This window comes from Manis javanica, chromosome 4 (genome assembly GCF_040802235.1).
Source record: "Manis javanica isolate MJ-LG chromosome 4, MJ_LKY, whole genome shotgun sequence".
NCBI lineage: Eukaryota > Metazoa > Chordata > Mammalia > Pholidota > Manidae > Manis > Manis javanica.
In genome coordinates, this window is record NC_133159.1 from 129,068,221 (window position 1) to 129,089,964 (window position 21,744).

Consider the following 21,744-nt stretch of genomic DNA (forward strand, 5'->3'; position numbering starts at 1 on the left):
CGGGGTCTGCGTAGTCAACCAAGGTCCTGCAGCCCTCCTCCCACACTACCACCCTGCTATCATCAGCACGTTGTCAAGTCTTTTTCTTTCTGATTTTATTTTTAATATTAATATTCTCACACAAAAAATCACCGAAAATAGGGATAGGGTTGGGAAGACCCCTCTGCCCCTGGGGCAGAGAGACAGTGCAGTGCGAGGGGGCGGGACTGTAAACCCCCCACCCCTCCGCAGCCCCAGCGTGGAGGATAAAAAAACCGACAAAACGAAAAAAGCCCCAGAGAAACTCATCCCGGGGTGTCCCTGCCCCAGTGAGGCCCTGGCCCTGGGCTGTTTCACACTTAAAAAAATGAGGTGGGGGGACGAGGGGAAGGTCCTTGTTTTCAAAATTGGCCGAGGCTGGGAAGGACGGGGTTCCTTTTCCTCATAGTTTTCTTTAAAACTTTTAAATTTTTATTTATTATTATTATTTTTTTTACAAAATACCATTTCAGTTCCCACTTCTTCCCCTACAGTACAGGAGTCGCTCACCCTCAGGCGGGGTTGGGGTCGGGTCGGGAGTGGGGGTCTGGTCCAAGAAAGTGCAGGATGTAGGGGAGGGGAGCGGGTTTGAGCACCATGAGAACCCGGCTAGGCCGCGGACGGGCGGAGGCGGACAGGCCGGGCCGGACACACACTGGGGCGCAGGGAGAGCCGGGCGGCGGGCGGTCCCTGGAGGGACGGGCGGGATGGCTTGGGGGTTTGGGAGGTCGGGTTTTCCCAAAAATGAATAAATAGAGGTGAGTGGGACTGTATAAATTAAAATCAAAAAACAAAAACAAACAAAAAAACAAAATACAAATCATAACCAAGTGAATAAACAGACATGTACAGGGGTCACAGCTAGCGTTGGAAGTAAAAAAGGGAGGTTCTGGGGGAGGGGTAAAGCCCATAAAAAGAATCTCATTAAAAACCTCGGCTGCCGTAAGGTCTATGTACATACACGAGCCGCGTGCATCTGCGCCTGGTGGGCGGGCTGGCGGCTGGCAGGCGTGAGGGAACCCGTATGTGACCCCCGCCGCCGCCGGAGCCTGGTCCTTGTGTCTGTTGCTAGAAAGGCCAAAGTCGGTGAGAGGAGGCGCTGGTGGGCGAGGGGCTGCTAGCCCCCTCCCCCGTCTCCCATTTTTTTTCCTTTTTTCCTCATATTTGCCTAAGAATTTTTTTCTTAATAAATTAAGTGGAAGGGAGCTGCCAATGGGGTGGAAGGGCTGAGCCCGACCCCCTTTCCGGCCAAAGGCGGGACCTAGGTCCAGCCCAGGCGTGTGCTGGTGGCCCCGCGGCGCCCTGCGGGTGGGCAGGCCGGCGGGGCGTCCGGCCTCATCGCGATGTGAAGGCTGGCGCCTGTGGGGAGAAAACCGTCGGGGAGGCTCAGAGGCGGGCGTGGGTGGGAAAACGCCACAGCCCACCCCCTGCACCTGGCTCTGAGTCCCTGTCGGGCTGCGCCTGCCGGGCCCTCACCAGCGTGAAGGCGTCGTAGGCCTGCGCCAGCTCCTCGGTGCGGTACTGCTCCAGCACCACCACGCCTTGGAGGCCTGCGCTGCGGCGCCGGGCACAGGCCTCGCAGTGTACCAGGTACGTATTGCGGCTGCCGTTCTCGCTCGTCACGAACAGGATATTGAACACCTCCACCTGGGACAGGGAGAGGGGGCAATCACGAGGAAGGGCGTCTGGAGGCACCTCCCACCGGTAGCAGCAGAGGGAGAGCTGGTCCACTCACGTCGCACTCGTTGCAGTAGTAGGCGGGCTCATCTTTGACCCGGCCCTGGTAGGCGATTTTCTTCCCTGCCCGCACCAGGCTCTCCCGCTGCACCTGGCAGTGCTTCATGGACTGTAGGAGGCAGAACCTGCACGCAGAGCGACGTAGTGGTGAGGCAGGGCCGCCCGGCCAGGGAGAGCAGGGCAGCGCCCCGCATCCCCTTTTATGCCCGGGTCACATCCCTGACCTGGGCATGTCACAGTTGAAATTTCATATGGTTTTGTCTATTTGGACCACTGGAAAATAAAGCTCCTCAGAGTAAGGACCTTGTGGGCCACCCCAGCACACTAACACCGCAGGGAACATGGATCAGGAAGGAAAAGAGATGGAGAATGGTATAGAATCGATCAGGGAGAACAAGAGCAGGACCAGCTCTCATAGAGATGGGCTCCCACCCAAACAGTGCCCTCACTTGATCATCTTGAACAAGTCGGGGTCGCTGATTTTGACCGTGCGAGCCACATTCCAGGACACGTGAATCATGGGCACAATGGACTTGACGTTCTTCACCTCGTTCCACTCATACCGTTCCAGGGCCAGCTGGTACTGATAGGCTGCAGGGCAGAAGGGGTCACTACAGGATTCCCAAACAGCCACCAGCCACTTGGGCTCCAGTCCCATCCCTCACAGCTAACTGCCCTCCAAGACCCCGGCAAGGGGGTCACTCCCCAGGGCCCTACTCCCTCACTGAGGAGGAGCTCTGCAAGCCCCATCACCTGGCCCCACCCTCTCACCGGTGAGGGGCCCCACGTTCCAGGCGATGTTGTTGCACCAGCCGGTGGCCTGCACCCAGTGCACGGTCCCCGCGTTAATCCACACGAGGTCTCCGGGGCGCTGCACGAACCGGTACACAGGGATATTGGAAGCATAGAGGTCATCCAGGATTGGCCACCAAGAACCCGTCAGGTAGTCCACACCGTGCCTGCAGGGTGTCAACAGTCAGATGGAAATCGGGGACATAGGGACAGGATAAGACAGGAGGTGAGAGGGGATCATCTGGCGCGCGGAGGACAGCGCATACCGGTCGCAAAAGGCGCTGATGGTCTCCCAGTAGTGCTCGTGCACCGCAAACCACTCACAGTCTCCGGGGCCGATGTTGATGTTGACGGAGCAGAAGTTGTTGTTCTCTTGGTGGCCTTCAGGGGGCGACAGAGAACGGCATGGTTAGCCGAGGCTGCTCTCCAAGGCAGCCGCCCTGAAGCCCTCACAAGCTGGAGGAGGAGGGCGGACAGCAGCCCGCCCCTCGCACACTTCTCGCACCCGCGCGCCCCAGCGAGCAGCGCACCTGGCGTTCGGCTGCCAGGGACCTTCATATACAGTTGCACTGTGTTCATTCCCAGGATGGTGTGGCCCACGTGGCTCAGCATGTTGCCCGTGGACGTGACACGCATGAAGGCAGGCAGCTTCAGCAGCTCCTGCAGCTGGGGCTTCCACCTGTGGTGGAGAAGGTGCAGAAAAGTGAGAGGCTACACCCCCACCACTCTGCCACCCCATGCCACTCCCGCCCCAGCTTTGCTGGCACCACTGACCGCTTAGCATCAGATAGGTCGATGTTGGTGCCAAACTTGATGATGTGATGGTTCTTCGGGTCTGGTGCACTGCTACTGGGGAGAGGAGCACAGGTTGGTGGAGAAGCACCCACAGGGGAAGGAGTCAGGAAGGGAAGGGGCAAACTGTACAGCACCTGGGAGGGGTTTCTGTGGTGCTGTCTGGCTCTTCTGACTCCTCATCCTCACTCTCCTTTTCCTCCTGCTTGGCCAGTGGGAGGCAGGTCTGGGTCAGTGACTTTCCAAGAGCGCCCCCCGCCACAGCAGCCCTAGCTCCAAGTCCCCTGATCCCCCACCCCTGCCCATGCTTTTCTCTCACCTGCAGAGACTCCTGGAAGGATGAGGCCTGGTACTGCGCATACTTGGCAATGGTGGTGTGGGAACGGGAGCTCTCACAGGGCCAGATCTGTCGCGTGCCCGTCAGATCCCAGTTCTCATCTGAGGGCTGCTGCACCTGGGTGCGCACCTCCACCGTGTGCTCGCCACTTGCCTCCACCAGCGTCTTGGTGGAGAAGAGGCCCAAGTCTGCAAGGGAGGGATAAGCAGGGCTTCGAGGCAGAGGATAGGGAGGACCTAACCAACCCTGACCCTTTTACTCCCCAAGCCTGTGACAGGTGGACACAGCCTTCAGAGTTCTGCCTGGGAGGAATAGGTGAGACCCAGCCCTATAAACTGGCCTTCTCAGGGCCTGACCTTTATCTGGATCATCACCAACCCGCTTTCTCCCACTGCTGTTCCAAGCCTTAGCCTCTCTACCACAGTCCTCAGGTGTGCATGAGGTCATGTGTACACAGCACCTGGCACCTAATAGGCACTCAGTGAATGGCGGTTTGCTTCAGTTATCATTGGATCCAAGTAAATTTAGTCAAATGAAAACCTAGAATGTACTCCAAATAATGGAAAAGGCTATTGGTACAGAAAAAAAAAACTTTATATTTCTATCTGGTTTTCTTTAATTTGCATGTGTGAAATTTTGCACCAAAAAAGGTTAAAAAGGAGAAGAAAAGTCCCAAACCATGGGTCTGAATTCAGGGGTTTTGTACAATCTGCATTCTTCTCATCCACAATCACCAAGAAAATCAAATGACTAACCAGGTCCTGAGATACATCCCCTTTCCACCTGCCCACCACTGGGAACAGACAGATGGGAGACAGCCTTAGGTCAGCTGGCCCATCTCTCAGAGCACTCATCACATGTACCTAGGTATGATTGAGGAGAGCTCGCTTTCGCCACTGTCCTGGGTTTTTAAGTGTGGGGTCCCAAAGCACGAGAGCCTTGCAGGCTGTCCCACACCCTTCTGCCAACCATACTCACTGAGCCGCAGAGAGCCCGCCAGACCCCGGATCACGGTGATGGGATTTCGAGGGTCTGTACAGAACTGCAGCAGCACTGGCGAGAAGGCATCTCTTTTGCTCTCCAGCTGCGGGACACCAGGAGGCAGGGCTGGAGTCAGAGTCCTGTCCCAGGCTCACAGCACTCCAACAGCCCCCAACACTAGTCTTAAGACCCTCTGGCAAGGGTGGTTCTGAGCACACATGGCTCACATACATAGATGCTGGGTGTGGGCGGGTTGAGTTTTTCCCGGGGGAGCTTCTCCTCAGTGTTGATCTTCGGTTTCACAGACTGGGTAGGGGAAAGGTAGGACTCTCGAAACTTCCCTTTCACCTTGGCATTCCTGTGGGAGAGCAGTGAAATGGGCACAGAAACATGAAGGTGATGAGGGAAGGGAACTTCCCACCAAGCCAGGCCAGCTGCCTCATGGGTGACAGCCTAACTCACTTGCTGGCACGCACGACGTCAGCAGCACAGTGGCTGATGGTGAGGTCCGCCATGCGTAGCCTCCGCTCTTCAACCTCAGAGGCGATAAAGGTCTCCTTGTCCCCACTCTCTACCTTGATAAGCCGGATCTTCAGCTCCTTGGGGGGGCCCTCACTAAGTGAGCGCAGCTTCAGCAAGTCAGCCCGGCTGACACTTGGTGGCCCTGAGGCTTCCTCCCGAGCCTTCTTCCCAGGGACAGTGGCTGATGGGGGTATGAGCTGGGCAGAGGGTGCAGGAGCTGGTGGAGGGGCTGGAGCTGTGGGTGGCTTGGCCTTAGAGGCCCCACTGAGATCAGGCCGGGCCTTCTCACGACCCTGGATCTCCTCGCTCTGCAGGTCCAAGTTCCCCAGCACTCGGCGGCTCTTTTCTTTGGGGGCCTTGGCCTTGGCCTTGGCCCTGCCCTCACGGGGCCGCCGACCCACACTGTCCTTACAGGCCCGCCGGTGCCGCCGGTGCTCCTTCTGGTGCTCTTTCTGCCGCCGCTTGCTGCTGTCCGGTCCTGCTGCCGCCCCACTGCTCTCCTCCTTGGCCTGGGCAGCAGGCAGCAGTCGCTCAGCCCCACTGTCCACTGGGTCTGCTGTGTCTGTTGGGTCTTCCAGGTCTGCAGCACTTCGGCCCACCCGCTCCACAAGGGTCTCACAAGCCCGACTGATCTCTTCTAGCACCTCAGACTCAGAGCGAGCAGGGGGCAGAGGCAGGGGTGGGGGCGGCGGGGCAGGGGTTATGGGGCCCGGAGCTGGCTCTTCGCCTGCCCTGCGCTCCCGGGCCCAGGGCCCACCTGAGGTAGAGAACTGAGATGACAAGGAAGCGGAGGGCTGTGGGGAGCCCTGGGCACTAGGGGCCACTGAGGTGGATGGCAGGGTGGTAGCACCTGATGGGGGACCAGGGGAATACTGAGTGGTGGGCAAGGGCCCAGGCCGGGTGGAAACAGCTGTTCCAGTGCCCCGGTAACAGTACTTTTGTCCCTCCAGCACGGAGGCCAAGGATTTGAGCAGGCTGGTGGGGTTGGCTGGTGGGGGTAGTGGGGGTGGCGGTGGCTGTGGCTGGGGTGGTGGTGGGAACTTGGCGAGAGGTGGCGGTAGTGGTAGGGCTGGTGGTGGCTTCTTCTCCTTTCCCTGGGTGGCCGTGGTGGTGGTGGTGGTGGCGGTAGTTGTGGCAGCAGCGGTGCTTGGGGCCGTGTCAGGGGGAAACGGAGGTTGCAGAGATGTGAAGGGCTCCTTCGGGGGTGGTGGGGCAACTGCGCCCGCCTCCTGTTGTTGCTGCTCCTCCTCCTTGCGAATGGATTCATCCAGCATCTTCATGATGTTGGCCAGCCCGTCAGGTAGGATCTTGAATTCAGCTGGCTCTTCAAACTGGTCCTCCAGTGGGGTAGAGGAAAAATCAAAGAGTCGAGGGCCTCGAGCAGGCAGGTCCCCAACGCTGGGCAGCACAGGCTGGGGAGCTTTATTCATGGGACCTGGGGATGGCCCTGGCCCCACCTCGGGGGTCTTTGGGAAGGAGACCCTGGGCCGAGGGCTCTCCGGGTGCCTGAAGCTTCCTGAGGTATTTTGGTGGCAGGAGGAGGGAGGGGCTGGAGGCAGAGCAAGAGTCAGGGGTGCAAGGGGTGGGTCCTGGGTGCTCAGTGTTGGGCTGGGAGGCCGGGGAAGAGGGTCCATACTTCTGGTCATATACGGAGGTGGGGGAAAGGACACAGGCCCAGTAGGGCTGCTGCTGTGGCTGCCATTGCTGCTGCTGGTGGTTGAGGGAGTGGGAGGGGTGTGCGAATCCTGAGTGCCCACAGAAAAGCGGGGAGCTGAAGGCCCCAAGAAGCCCTCGCGGTGGGGGAGGGGTGGTGGTAGAGGGCGGGGGCGTCCCTCAGCCCCGAAGAGGAGCTCCTCTAAGATCTCTCCATCCTCACGGACTGCCCGGCAGGCAGGGCCCTTCAGCCAGGCAGGGGGCGGTGGAGGGCGTAGAAGGCGGGGACAGGGGGGTGCAGGAGGTGAGGGTAGGCCAGGTGGCAAGGACAGGTGGGGTGTGGCAGCGGGAGCCACCAGGTACGGTTTCCGACTGCTGTGTGCCGAGGGCCCCAGGCGCCCTTGGTGAGAGGAGCCCTCCAGCATGGGAGTTTGGTAATGGTCGGCACCAGGCTGCAAAATAGGACAGAATCTGTCAGAGGGCCGCTGCGGCCTCCTCAGACATGCTCCACTGACAGACAGACAGACAGACACATACATAGACACACACAGACACACCCCTACCTCTTCATGAGGCCCCGCCCCCCAGGACCTCACTTACACCCTACCCCCACCCCCGGGAGGACACTCACGAGGCCTGGGCTCAGCTCAGCGCCCCGGAGACCAGTGCTGCTGCTGCTGCTGCTACTGCTGCTGGTGGTACTGGGGAGGCCGGGCGGCCGGGAAGGGGCGTAAGGCACGCAGGCGGTGGTTGCTGCTGGTGAAACGCTGGAGTCCATCCGCGACCTCTGAACTCTGCTCTCTCTAAGGTCACTTCCGGGGAGACGGGTGGCAGGCGGGCAGCCATGGCTCTCTGCTCCTTGGGGGCGGGGGCCTGGCCCTGGGGGTGTAGCCGGGACCAGCCGGTGGCCGGGGGTGTGTGCGGTGTAGGCTGGGGCTGGGTATGGATATGGGTGAGGGAGCGAGTGCCGCTGCTCCTGTGGTAGATACATGAGGGCACCAGGTGAGGAACCGAGTACACGAGGACTTGCAGGTAAGAGGTGAGGGACAACAGGTGCTCACCTGGCGTTCTGGGGGTGCTGAACCCTTACGCTCGGGGCCCCAGGCATCTCCATGCAGGGTACTCCACAGCCCTGGCTTGGTCAGCTGAAATGGAGGGCTGGTGGCTAGGCCAGGCAGGGGTGGGGGAGGGGGTGGAGGTGGGGGTGGTGGCGGTGGTGGTGGTAATGGTGGAGGCAGCGGCAGTCCTGGGGGAAGGCCAGTCTAGAAGAAAATGAGGGGTGAGAATCCCACCTTGCCCAAGTCCTACCTACTCACCACTTGTCTATCCACAAACAACCATACCTGTTCAGAGTTGCAGCCTCTCCTGCGCTTGCCTCCAGGGCTGAGGCCCTCCTCCCCAGAGGGGCCTGAGAGTGCTGCAGGAGGCACAGGCTGTACCACTGGGGGTTCAGCAGCCCGCTTCACTGGGGGACCCCCCCGCTTGGCCCCGTAGTTCCGCTTGTGCTGAGAATAAGAAGAGAGAATGGCACAGGTGCAGACCTGGCCCGTCTCTCCTCCCTAGCCCACCCAGCCCCAGCCTCACCTCAAGGTGCAGCAAGTTCCACACTTGCTCCAGTGGGGGTAGAACCTTGGCTCTATGCTGGCAGGAGCCGGCATGAAAGTTCCAAAGCTGGGCCTGGGGAAGTGAGGAAAGGGTGCAAGGAACAGGGCAGAAATAGACATAAGATGGGGGCACAGAGCCAGAAGGCACAATCCTGGTCCCTTAAGTCCTGCTTCGTCTCACCTGCTGTAGTCGGCCAATGCGGGGCCCCAGTTCAGCCAAATTTCCTCCATAGCGTAGGGCGCTGTGGTAGCAGCGTATGGCCTCCTCACTGTCATGCTCTGACTCGTACAGTTGCCCAAGCTGCTCCCACAGCCCTGGCTGGGCTGGTTCCCGGAGCAATGCCTGCACGCAGCTGTGCAAGGATTCCAGCTTACCATGGAGGGGTCTTGGGGTGGGTGTCCTACACAGCAGAAGAGGTTGGGGGAGTAGTCAGGCCTTGGGAGCTCTCTTTCAAGGCCTGAGCCTTACCTCCCATCCCCAGCACACCTCTGAATCCTTACTCACCCTGGAGCATAATACGGTTTGTTGGGGTGGCCACAGCTACTGCCATGTGAAGGGGTTAGGGGAGCAGAGAGTGGGGACTGCCCAATGCTGGAAGAGCACCTGGAGAGAGAAAGGATCTGTTAATGTACAGTGAGATAGAGTAGTCTCATGCATACCTACGAAGAAGACGACTGAGGAATAAAAGAAAGCAGTTGAGGACTGCACTGAAGCTCAGAGAGTGGCAGAAACCCAGAGAATGACACAGAAATTGAAGGGTACAGGAGCCAGGGAGAGAAGTGCCAGAGGAGAGAGAGAGAGAGAGAGAGAGATAACCAAGTTCTCACCTGCCTCCAGGCAGCCATGCGCTTCGAGGAGGGGGATGGGGCGGGCAGGAGCTCCAGGCCCCAGCACAGCTCAAGCCCCCAAGGGCAAAGGCTTCCCGTGCAGCGCGGGCCCCTGGAGGGTCCACTGCCCGATGCATTCAGCCTGAGTCAGGGAGAAGAGATTATGATCTTACTGGAGGCATACCCTGAGCTACCAGTTAATGCACAGTCAACTAAGCCCCAGTCTTTCCCTTACCAGGTCAGCAGTGGCCCCAGGAGCCCTGGAGATCGGGCACGGCCCCCTGCCCCAGCTCTCTGGGGCGACGGTCCCGCTCCAGCTGCTCTGACAGGAGTGCCCACTGCCCCCAGATTGCTGTCCAGGACCTTTCACAGCCAAATCTACTAAGAGAAGGAAAGGGAGTAGAGTGAGCCGGCCAGCACACAATCAGGACTGTGGAGCTGTGGGCTGGCCTGACTGTGGCACCCACAGGCCTGTCATCTGGGCAGGGAAGGGAGCCCAGCAGTGGCTTTCCCTGAGGGGAGGCCCATCTGGCCTAGGGAGCCCCTAGGGGCCCAGGAGAGTGGCTAGGCGCCGGGATGGGTGGCAGGGGGCGGAATAGCCAGTTGTTAGGAAACGGTGGCAGGGCTGCCAGGTTTTCAGTATAGAGCCACCCGGCTGAGAGTCAACGCTGCGATAGCTTACCCGGCCTCCGTGGGAGCGTCCTAATAGCGTCGGCGAGCTCTCCAGAGATCCGGCCAATCACAGGACTTCCTCTCTCCCCAGAAAGCCAATCATCACCCGTGTCTCCGCCTCAGTAACAGCCTGGCCGGGACCAATAGGAGCGAGGTTAGCCCGTTTCTGCGGGCCAGGGGAGGAGGGGCGGCGGAGCCGGTCAGACGGGATCGGCGCGGGGTGACCCCGACGTGACCCCGAGGCTCCCACCTAGGGTCGCCATCTCGGACCTGACACGGGCCGGCGGAGCAAGCGGGGCCGGTGACCTGTACGGGTTAAGGAGGCGAGGCACACGCTCGGGCAGGCATAAGGGATGGCGCTACCCCCAAGTCCCACTCACCCACGGAGCCGCCGGTGGTCCCAGCCAGACCGTCCAAGACGCCCACTGCCCCGCTGCCCTAAGACCGACGGACGGTATAAGGATTGCACAACGCAGACAAAGGCATCGTTTCTCTTCCTCACTTCACCTCACCCAATGCATGACCTCCCCACCCCAAATGCCCCTTGGAACAGTTTAGGGCTGGCCCGTCATAGCGACTTCTACAACACCCAAACTCGCCGGCGCCGCGATGTGAGAGCTCCAACCCACGTCGGACCCCACCCCAAACCACAGTCTAGCCCCCAGCCTCATACCCAGTCCTTCTGCTCCTCCACTTCTCCTCTCTGGGTCTTCAAAACAAAGCGACCCCCAAAACCCAAACCTCCTTAATTCCCCAACTTCTGAGAAGTCGCGCACCGCGGTTCCGGGTGGCCCCTCTCGCGTGGCTCCGGTATCCTCTATGCCCTTCCCCGGCAGGGCCACGCGGTTCCCCACGGCCCACGTGGCCCCCGCCCCCCAAGGGAGGGGGGATTTCGGGGGTTGCCCGTGACGTGGCTACTTGCGCAGCGGAAGCGGCGTGTGTAAGTGTGGGGGGGTCCTTAGAGAGGGAGGAGGGCGGGGCTCGACAGGCGGTGACATCACCCTTGTCCCACTCTCACCGCCCACTCCCTTAAAGAACCCAGAACCCGTTTCACTTCCTCCTTCACGGCCCCCCTTCAGCCTCTTCCCGTCGGTGCTGGCTCGACCCACGACGGGCGCAGCGCTCCCCTTCCTGGGCACCTTCCCTTTAGCCCCCATTTTTTCCTTCTCGCCTCTCTGAGCCCAGAATCTCCGTCCCCGCGCCTCCTCCTCGCCTACCCGGCGTCCCCGCAGGTAGAGAGCCGGCTCCGCTCCCAGGATCGGCCCATTGAGAGTCTAGAGTACAAAGAGCTGAGAGAGGCGAGTGTAGAGTACAAAGCGGCGGGGGCGGGGCCAGCGCTCCAGCTGGAGTAAGCCCCGGGCAGGAAGCCGGGGGAGAGTGCGCGACTAGGGGCTGGGGGCGGCTGGAAAGTTAGCCTTCGCTGAGAGAATCTAAACTGTGGGGAAATTTCCACCCAACCCACAAGGTCAGGTGGGTTCCTGATGAAAATAGTTCTCCCTCCATAGGGCACGGTCGTCTGTGTGCTTGCGAGCGCTTGAACGGTACGGGTCAAGGGTGCCAGGCGCCCCCGAGCCCTGATGAATGCCTGGGCTCTACGGACTCTACCGCAGTTCGTGCGGAGCTTCTGTCAGAATTCTCTTCGCCAAACAGCCTTTCTATCAGTTACCAGGTCCTGGAACGAGTACATCGCTTAACTGCGTTCAAGTATGCCCTGGTCAGCTACCCCAAGTCCTGCGCCCCAGGGACCAGACATGGACAACGGGGAATCGGGGTCCAGACATCAGAGGAACAAATCCCTCCCTTTGGAAGTGGTGCCGAGGGCGCTACCAGTTACCAGGAAATGCAGCTTCCCCTTCTGCGATGATGACACTTCCCCTCTACCACTTCCCCTTTCCCACGGGGAACTGACTCAGCTTTCCCTAAACTAGCGAGTTCCGTCCCTCCAGCCCCTTTTATCCACAAACCCCACGCCGTTACTCAGAATACAGCAGCCCTCACTTGAGGACAAAAACTTCTTGTACACTAAACACACACTCTCTCCAACCATCTCGGATCCTTGTCCCCAGCCGGGACCCAGGCGCCTGACTCCCCACCTTCCGCACAAAGCCCTCCCTCAGGGTCTGATTCAGGCTTGGGGTGGGAGAGCGTGAGTCACCCAGAAAACCTTCCCCTATTCCCACTGACTCAGCCCCCGCCTCCCTGAACACACATAGACACACCGTCAGAGGCAGACACAACTCAGCCCACACACCGTTCAGCACTGGTCCCGCGGAATTCCCCTCTCGTCTTCCCCCACGACGGCCCCTCCCCGCGCCCGGCTGCTCAGACGCTGCCCTCACACCTGTTACCCAGGCGCCCGCAGACGGCTCGCGGTCCACTCTCACCTCCACTCTCGCTTTGAGGCAGGAATAGTCCTCCCCGACTCCCGGTGTCCGTACTAACCAAAGGGAGGGGACAACCACGGACAGGCACACAGACAGACACCCACAGACTCCTCGAACACAGGCGAGAGGTAGATGCACGCGGCCAAAGCTAGTCTGGGAAGACGATATACTTCGGAAACAAACACTCCTGTCCCGCCCCACACACAAACCCGAGCGGCTCAGCCGCCCAGAAAGGGTTAAAGCTCCTCTAGCCGAGGCCACGCCCTCTCCATCCGGGCACTCCCGGGTAAGCCCAGCTCCGCCCCTTCCATCCGGGCTCCGGACTCCGGGACTTTAACCGATCCTCCTCCCCTAGAGCCCCGAGAGAGACCTACTCCATCAATCACACCCACTTAACTCTCTCCGGCCTCGAGGCTCCTGAAGTCCCTCCGCGCACCGCTTCAGCCGCGCGCACGCAGACTTACATGCCGGCCAAAGACAAGATCCCGAAGGTGGTGTTTTACCAAGCAGGCAGTCAGCAGGCACGCTGCAAGCACGCGGATATGGGGCGGGTCTTGGAATTCTGCCGCATCCCACTCCCTGCCAGGCCTCATTTTGCCTGGTAGAAGCGAGGGGTTACAGGCTCGCTTCTTACCTGCGGGAGAGGGAGGCGGAGGGGAGGGCCGCCGGCTGGGGCTCCGCTGTGACTCAGCCACCCGGGCAGGCCGCCCGCTCGGGATTCCCTTCCCCAGACTTGCGCGGCTGCTGGCCCCTCCCCGCCCCCACCGTGGAGTGACAGTGCCGGTCCCGGCCCGCTATGTGTCACTGTGAGCCTTGTGTCTGCCTCTGACTGGACCGCTGTGTTCGTCTGTCTGAGAAGGTCGGCTGTGTGTGGTTCTCGGTGTCTATCTCCATATGTACCTGCATATCTGCTCATCTTGTCTCCTTCAGTGCCTGTGTCTGACGCGTTCCTGTCATTAACGCCTGTCTACATGACTCGGAGGGGCTGTCTGTCTGCCTGGCTCCTCTCTCGGTCTTTTGTCTGGGTCTGCCTCTGCATCACTTGCGTGATCACGTGTGTCTCTGCACATGCCCTTCTGTGTTTGCCTTCATGTTTCTGAACAGTCAGGGAACACTGGAGCACGCTGACCCTGCCCATTCCTCGGCTTGCTCTGAATCCTAATGCCTTGCTGGGCCAGTGATCGTGCTTTTTGAGTCAAATATTTGGGAGACTGTCTTTAGTCAAGTTTCTATCCTATTTCTCAACACCTGTGATTACCCTCACAGCTCTATGCGGCTCCCATCGTGGCGATAATTGCTAACATTTAGTAAATCCTTACTACATGCCAGGCACTGTGTTAAGCACTTTATACACACTTTTAAAGCTTCTCCCCAAAACCCGACCAGGAGATACTTTTAGAAACCCATTTTACATATCAGGAAATCGAGGCTCAGAGGTTAGCTAAGTTGGTCAAGGTTATTGTACAAGAGAATGGAAGAGCTGGGCTTCTTTCCACAGCCTCATTCTTATCACTCTTCTATAATGCCTTTGTCCTATTCTCCCTCTGTTGGTTTCATCCTCACAGACGATTTCCTGGGTCAGTTTTATCCCTGGTTACCATCCCAAAAATCTCATGTCCTCTAGAGAAAGTGTGGATAGGAGCATGTGCAGCAGATCTCAGAAGCCATCAGTTTCTTGGCAATGAAGCTCATTCAGTTAGCACATTCATTCAACACAATTCCACTGAGGCACCCCAATGTGCAAACCATCTTGCCAAATAGAGATACACAGAAGAAAACAGTCCCACTCAAAAATTCAGCAAGTAGTGGAGAGAGTGACACACACTCAGAGAACTTAAGGTCTCTAGTATCCTTTCTCCTATAGAAGAATGGGAGATGGAGCAGGCCTCAGGCAGCATAAGAGGAATTAAGATGGGGGGGCATCTGCTGTAGTAAGGGGCAGATGCTGTAGTGCAACAGGGAGAGAACTGATCAGAACAGGATCTAGAAGGAAAGATGAGATGTCAAGATTGCCGTGTTGACAGCAGTTTGTTGTGGCAATGGCCTCCAGTATCTCCAAATCAATTCCAATAACCTTCCCTAAGACAGTGAAACAACTCTCACAGGGGCAACCCCTCCCCATCCCAAGAAAAATCCCTTCAGGTTATCTCACCTCTACTTTCCAGGTTGCAAACTCTAGCTGAATTCATTTCAATAAGCAACTGAGTTTTAGCGATGGGGTGGGGGTTGGGGGTGGGGAGATACTTTTTTAGTAGAGATGCTGGTGAAGTACAGGGCTGAACCACTCAAAGGCAACAGGGGAGCTCCATAAACCAGGAAGGCTGAACCACATGGTGGGGGGATACTCAAAGTTGGACTGGACTATTCTGAGGAGTGGGCATGAATCAGATCATACCACTCCTCTCTAAGAATGTGGCATAGGGTTGGACTGGAAGAGGATAGGAGTTTCTCAGAAGCAGGACTTACCAGATGGAGTTTCGTGTGCCCTGTCTCATTGGAATCAGTGCCCCAGCAGTGGGGTGCAGCAGACCACGGTGGGTGGGGTGGGTGGTACTACGGGGCTGGCATGATGCCTGGGGGAACCTAAGAGGAAAAAAAGCTAGTTAGAGATGGGATATCCCAGTCTGGAAAATTTTCCTGTGCTTTCTGTCCCCTTACTGAAGAGAAACCGGGTTCTGGTGGTCCAAAGTGATGGGAGAATCTGTTTCCATGGCAACCAGAAAAAGCCATCCCCAAAGAGGTCTTCCAGCTTTCCCCTTTAGGAAATAGCCTGGACCTGGGGTAAGAGGAGCATGCTATGGCATCTGGGTTAAGTCCACAGTGGATACCCAACCCATGATCCCTCTTCTGACTATATTCTCCTGCTAAGAGTCCCTGGCCCCAGAGACGCTCCAGCTGTCCCTGACATCTGCACCCTAGTCAGCCTCAATCCTGGTGCCAGGCATACAGATCTTCCCTTCAGCTCTGCCTCCTCAACCTTATCAAGGCACCAGTTAACCCCACCCTCTGGACTCTGCCCCCTCCCCTTCCCCCAAGCGGGTGCAGGCAGGTTTTGGCGAGCAGCACAGGTGGCCAGACTAGATAAACGGGCCCAGCAGGGAGGAGCCATCTTCCTCAGCAAGGACTGTGACTCTGGGCCTGGGTCTGAAAGTGGCCTCTGCTCAAAGTCTCCCTTCTATCCAATCCTTCAAGGCCATATCCTGTTTCCCCATCACCTCCTTCCTCTACGTGGCTCAATAGGTGATAGAGGCCGACTCTCTCCCCTCTTAAGAAAGACAAGAAGCTAGGTCTTTTAACCGAAGTCCACAGACAGAAATCAGGTGTCCGCCCAGGGGTCACACCTAAGTCTGCTTTCACCTCAAACCCACTCCTCAGGGAGTTTTTTTGCTCCCCTAGCCACAGTTCCCTGTCCTTAATGACCCACACACTGGCTCCCCCAGACACTTGGGCTCTTGGTCTAGTCTTTCCATTCCCTAGCCTTCCAGCCCCCATTCTTCCCCCTGCCCCAGAGACTCAGGCCTCCGGCCCCCAGCCTCCATGATGCAATGTGCTGCAAGCTGCCTAGCTGCTGATGACACTGCCCCCAGGGAAGTGCTATTTCTGACCTATGCAAGGCCCCTCATGGTGGGAGGGTAGTGGTCAGCTGCAGGCTAGGGAGCCCAGACAGACAAGAGGCAAGGTCCTTCTGCTGGAGAAGGGAGATGGGGCTGGACCCCTCCAGGACAAGGACACTCAGAATGTGGGACCTGGGGGGGAGAGAGAGAGTGTGTGTGTGTGTGTGTGTGTGTGTAAATATACATATATAGCTTGTATCATTTGTGTATGATATTGGGGTGGGGGAAGAAGGGGACTTTTGGTCTAGCCAACAGAGTGGAGTGGCAGGCCTTAGGACAGACCAAGAGGAAGAGTGAGGAGCAGCCAAGGGGGTCACGGGGTATGTATGGGGTGTCTGGGCACTAGAGTGGGGGAGGGGCCAATAGCCATTTAAAGGGCCCGCCCCAGAGCTTTAATCCCTCACCAGCCCTGGCCCCAAGCCGCAGGCTGTAATTCATCTGTCCAACAGCTGGGGTGGGTGTGTGGGTGTGTGTGGGGGGTGGGGGCATGTGGACGGGAAGGAGGAGCTGGGGGAGGGGCTGGGGCTTTCTTGTGCGTTCAGCCAAACAACAAAAGGGAAAGCTCAAGGGCCAGCTCCTCTGTGCCCAAGCCAGGCTGCTGACCTGTAGACTGCTGGTGGCCCCACCAATGGCCAAAAGACTCTGCAGTTTTGACTCAAAGATTCTTAGCCAAGGAGTCCACGAACCCAAAGGTGAGGCCCTTGAGAAGGCCCAGGCTGAGTGTCCCCCAGGCAAGCTGTCACCCCTCCTTGTAGGTCCCAGCCGCAGCACCATCCCAGACCTGGCAGGCCCGGCAGTAGAATCAGCCTCAAATGCCCTGCTCACCAGCCAAGCCTCCTGAGACATGGCCTGCCGGCTCCCCCTCCCGCCGGTACAGGGTGGCAGCGGCCACACCGAGGCTGTCCCTTTAAATCATTACCACCCCGATTGTGTGGACAAACCAAGGGCCCTGCCCCCCAGGCAGGCGACTTGCCACATCCCCCCAAAGAGTCCCCAGAAATGTGAGGGCCATTTAAAGGGACAACACAGAGGCAGCCAGGTCTCTAACCGCCCCCACCCCCACCCCACTCACACAGCCCCTTTCCCCGGCGACACACAGCCCCTTGCCCCTCCAGAAGGCCCCCCAAATTCCGGTTCTCTCCCCACCCCTAGAGACTTCTAGAAGGAGAAAGGGGGCCAGAGTTGGGGGGGTGAAGGACAGGGTCTCCCTCTTTCCTCAGAGCCCCAGGGGACAGGTCGGAAGGATAGCGCTGCCCGGAGAAGCAGCGACACAGAGTCCCTGAAAGGTGCCGCAGGCAGACCTGCGGCGCACAGGCTTTCGGGCGAGAGGAAGAGTCGAGCTGCACGAGACGGCGGCGCGGCCAGCGGGCGACAAGCCCAAGTGGGGGAGATGGAACAAGGAGGACCAGGGAAAGGAGGCAAGGCCGAGGGAAGAAGGGGAGACGGAACCGGGGAAAGGGGTCATCCGGGAGGGTGTGAAGGAAAATCCGAGAGGGGAGGGCGAGCCAGGCCAGGGTTACCTGCTGGGTGTCTGTCCCCCGGCGGTGCCCCCGGAGTCCGGGTAGGGAGGGGGGGAGCAGCGGGGGGGGAGTGGGGACGGGGGGGGGCGGGGGAGACGGTCCCTCCTCTGCCTCCTGGGCCTGCCCCGGCGCTTGCAGCCTCTGCCTCCCTCCCTCCTCCTCCCCGTCCCTGAGTCCCGGAGTCAAACAAAGAACTGTAGCAGGCTCTCCCCAACCCCCTCCCTCCTCCTCCTCCTCCTCCTCCTCCTCCCCTCCCTCCCTCCCCACCAGCAGGCTCCCTCCTCCTCCCTTCCGGTCTCTTCCTTTAACTACCCGCCCCCCAGCCCCCCACACTAGTCTCTCTCCACCACCCACCCCAATCTTTTACATGCCCCTCAGTCGAGCCCCGTCCCCGCAAAGGAAACTGTGGAGTCCCTTTACAAAATTGAAAGGCTCCAGAGAACAACATGGGAGGGGACTGGAGTCTTGCTTAAAAATCAAGTACCACAATACAATTATTTTATTTCACAGCCAAAAGGAATAGCCTTAGCTGTTTCTTCTCCAAAAGGAGAAAAAAATAATAATCCTAAAAAAGGCAATACAAATCTGACTAAAGCCCTCATCAAATAAAGTACACAAAGCAGTAGAAGCTAATCCCCAGCCTCCTCCCCTCCCACCCACCGAATTAACACAAACTCTGCACTCCTCCCTGTGAACTTCTAAATCCAGGTCAGTCTGAAGCAGGCCTTCCTACTACAATAATAAAAATTACAACTAACACCACTTAATAATAATAACTATTTCATAAAATGCATTCATTCAGTGTTCTGTGCCAGGCATTGCGCTAAGCACTTTGCATAAATTATATCAGTTTTTCCCTCCCAACTGCCCTCCTAAATATCAATACTTATATTTTCCAGATTAAGAATATGAGGCTCAGAGAGGTTGTGACCTTTCCAAGTCCCCTTAGCCACTAAGTGGCAGAGCTAGTAATGGAATCCAGGTCTTATCTGACAGCCCAAGCTCTAAGGTACATAAAGAGAAGACAATTTTTCCCAATACCATAACCAAACCCAGGACTTAACTCAATAATTGAGGATGACCTTAGCTATCAACTGATTCCTCCTCCCTCAAAAGAGACAATACACCCCCACCTACACAGAATAAAGACTCTGGCTTTTTAGTCTAATACTGTTTCTTGACCTTTTCCTCACTGGTGGGGGTCAGGGGTGGAGGACCAGGGATGAGCTGTGTCCAGTGAATTAACCCCCATACCACATAGCGCTGCTCCTGGGCATAAGCTATCTTGCAACCACTCTTAACTCCAACTCCAAATGGGGATGGGCGCAATAGGACGCTTGGCAATTCAGCAGGTGGAAAGGCAAAAAGACTGTTGGGAAGCTCTTCCTAGGGGTGAGGGGTCTTGGAGGGAAAGCTCTTCCGTGCCAACCTAGGGAATAGTGACCCAGGGTTCTCAACCCAGCAAAGGGTCAAAGTCTTTAGGTCACACCACACCCATGCCCCTCCCCCTCACAGAACTCCAGACCAGGGTTTCCCACCTGCAGGACGCTAAGGCCAAGGGAAGGGAGAAGGGAAAAAGATGGCACGGGGCTGGAACTGGACTCGGGGCAGAGGTGGAGGGGCCAGAATGTAAAGGGGAGGACTCATTGCCTGGCAACCATCCCGGGGCACGTGCAATGGTGACATCATCCCAGGCCACCTCTAACACAGACCTTTGACCCCTAGGGGCGGAGAGGGGCCGCTGGCTAAGCTTCCTGGGAATTAGCCTCAGGGATTCTGGGAACCCAAGAAGAGGAAGGAAGGAAACCAGGCGTCTTGCGTTTATCTCTTTTACCCTCAATACGGCTCCAATCCCAGGGACTCGGGCCTCTCCGCTACTCTCCTCCTCCAGCCCTGATCTCCCAACCCACATTTCTGACGGAGTCCCGATAACGCCTCTCAGAGATACTGTGCCTTCTTTCTCCTGGGCGAGATCTCGGGTGGGGGGCGGGAGGTGGGCGGGGGCACCGGGTGCTCCACAGCCGGCCGCCTACCGGAATCTGTCTGGGTCCCCAACTCGCCTGCCCCTCCCCGCGCTGTTCCAGGGCGGAGTCTGTGGAGTTGAAACCAGGACACGGCGAGAGGAAGAGTTATATAACCGGGAGAAGCCTAGAAGGACGAGTGGAGACCGGGAAAGACAGCCCGAAGGAGCCGAGGGAGGTGCAAAGAGCACCAGGGCGAATGGGTTAGAAACGTTAGGGATGGGGAGGATTTGTGTGCACATCAAAGAGGAGGAATTCACGCAAAGGAGGGGCGCGACGGTCCGGGAAACGTCACCTGGGCTGTCTGGGGCTTCCCCGTAGCGCCCTCCCCCCCGCCACTACCACCAGCTGGGCCCGAGCGAATGGAGCCTCGGGAAGGAGCGCTGATACCCGTTACGTTCCTCTTGGGGAGGCAACCTAAGCCAGAGCCCGGGAACGCTGCGGCAGAGCATATGGGGCCGGAAACCACAGCTCCGCCCAGCCCACCTGGGAGAGTGGGGCGCCAACTGGGGGGTTGGTTGTAAACAGGTACCCGGCCCCTCCCACGCAAGGCTGGGCATTAACTGTTCGAGAACCTGGAATAGAGGGCAGGAGGATCCAGGCGTTTGGGTCCTCAGGGGCTGAGGAGCGCAGCCCAGAAGTACTTCGCACAGACTAGAGATACTGGGGGACCCGAAGGCCTACTCACCGCGCAGGCGCAGGGGAGTACATGGGCGCGTGCGGAGGAGGGAGGGGGCGGGCGCGAGCGTGTGGGAGTGCACGTGCGGGCCCGGGAAAGCCACCCCTCCTTTCCTCTAGCTCTTCCCCCTCCTCTGTCCCTCTGCCTGTCGCTTTATAAAGCCTTCTCCACATTGGCTGCCAGGGTCCTGATGTCAGAGACGTCCGCTGGAGCCGATTGGGCAAACAGGAGAGTTCGGAATCTGGCTTCGGAGTCTAGCTCTCCAGTTACTCTGGCAACAGGGCAAGCCACCCCACGGAGGAAAGGGGAGTGGAGCTCAGCGCAGAGCCTGGGTCCCGCCTTCCTCCCGGTGACCGCCGGATCCATATCTAAAGGCAGCGCAGCTCGCTGCCTCCCCTCCTACCTCCCAGGGCTTTCCCTATCCCGAGACCCAGACGTCCTGCCCTCGACCTTCCCCACAGTCTCCCAGCCCCCACTCTCACCAGCTCCCGTCCCAGTCACAGCCACAGAAGACAGGAAGCGAATCTGTGTTGCTTAGTAACTAACTCGCGTACCCCCTCCCCACTATTTACCCCAGCTCGGGGAGGCGGAGATTGAGTCCCCAGATTCCTCCCCATCCTAAATCCTTCGCCCGCCCGCCCACAATTTCCTGTGAGGGGGCCGAGATGACAGAAAGTCAAGTAAGCACCTCAGTCCACCTTTCCTTCCCGCCGGGGCAGGGGGCTTCGGCTGCCTCCACACATCCTCCACGTGCCCAAGCCTCTCAGCTTGGGCTGTGCGTCTCGCCCTCGCCATCTCGTGGCTACGATGGGAAGTTTCTGCACCGAGAAGGGCCTGAGCCGTGAGAAAGCTGGGAACAGGAGATGGCAGAGTGGGGGCAGGACCAGGGATGGGGTGACGAACGGAGTGAGGCAGACTGAAGGGAGGTGAAATGCGGCGGGAGTGGATGGGGCGAAAGCTATCGCTGGGAGGCTATCGGGACTCCTGATGTGACTGTCGGCGCTGAGGCTACACACCTCACCCGTGGGAAGAACTGGAGACCTGAAGTGGCCCCAGGATCGGGTAGACATCCCTGTCGGACCACACCCGAACTTCACACTAACCTATCTGCAAACTCTGACCTTTAGTTTGGAGGCCGCCGCCCCGCCCCATCCTACTGTCGAGAAGGGGAATCCCTGCCTGATGGGGGGACTACGAGTCCTTTCAGGCCCCTCTAAACATCCGAAACCCAAAATATTTGCCTCCCAGCTCTTTTCCCACCCCTACGTCCTGCTCTCTTCTATGGCACCCGGATGTCCTAAGCCCCAGTTTTCAATGTCTTTGCGAAGCCCCAAATGTCCATCCTCAGCTCTGCTCTACCTCCTGCGACTCAGGCGTCCCGCCCCTTGCGCGGAGATGGTTTCTTTCTTTCCAGATGCCCTCCCGTCTCCCGTTACCTGGTTCTGGGGTGTCCCAGGTGCTCGGGCCTCCAAGGTCTCCCAGGGGGTCGAGCGGCCCCCCCCTCTCCCGAGCCCGGGCTGGGGGGGCCGCTCCGCCCCGTGGCGCAGTTGGATTTTCCAACACAAACACCGCCCCCCTACCCGCCCCGCC

The 21,744-nt window shown here is 58.6% G+C and overlaps 1 protein-coding gene across 18 annotated transcripts; it reads right to left on the minus strand.

The window, feature by feature from the left end:
* Positions 1–222: 222 nt before the first annotated feature.
* KDM6B (lysine demethylase 6B) lies at positions 223–21,741 on the minus strand. 18 transcript variants are annotated; one of them, XM_073234867.1, is made up of 25 exons: positions 21,591–21,735; positions 20,843–21,004; positions 14,787–14,903; positions 9,947–10,066; positions 9,500–9,645; positions 9,265–9,406; positions 8,942–9,040; positions 8,618–8,837; positions 8,417–8,509; positions 8,176–8,337; positions 7,894–8,094; positions 7,464–7,808; positions 5,120–7,284; positions 4,889–5,015; positions 4,655–4,760; positions 3,659–3,864; positions 3,477–3,544; positions 3,322–3,396; positions 3,078–3,226; positions 2,814–2,928; positions 2,527–2,714; positions 2,205–2,346; positions 1,754–1,880; positions 1,495–1,665; positions 223–1,377 (listed from the first exon to the last, which is right to left on the minus strand). In XM_073234867.1, the coding sequence occupies exons 6-25, from the start codon at positions 9,399–9,401 to the stop codon at positions 1,354–1,356; spliced, it is 4,920 nt and encodes a 1,639-aa protein (XP_073090968.1). In that variant the 5' UTR covers positions 9,402–9,406; positions 9,500–9,645; positions 9,947–10,066; positions 14,787–14,903; positions 20,843–21,004; positions 21,591–21,735; the 3' UTR covers positions 223–1,353. The 18 variants fall into 18 exon arrangements, with proteins under 18 accessions (XP_073090968.1, XP_073090972.1, XP_036882784.2 ...); XM_073234871.1 differs by lacking the exon at positions 20,843–21,004 and having other exon boundaries at positions 9,500–9,642; positions 21,591–21,741; XM_037026889.2 differs by lacking the exon at positions 20,843–21,004 and having other exon boundaries at positions 7,894–7,977; positions 21,591–21,741.
* Between the last annotated feature and the right edge of the window lie 3 nt (positions 21,742–21,744).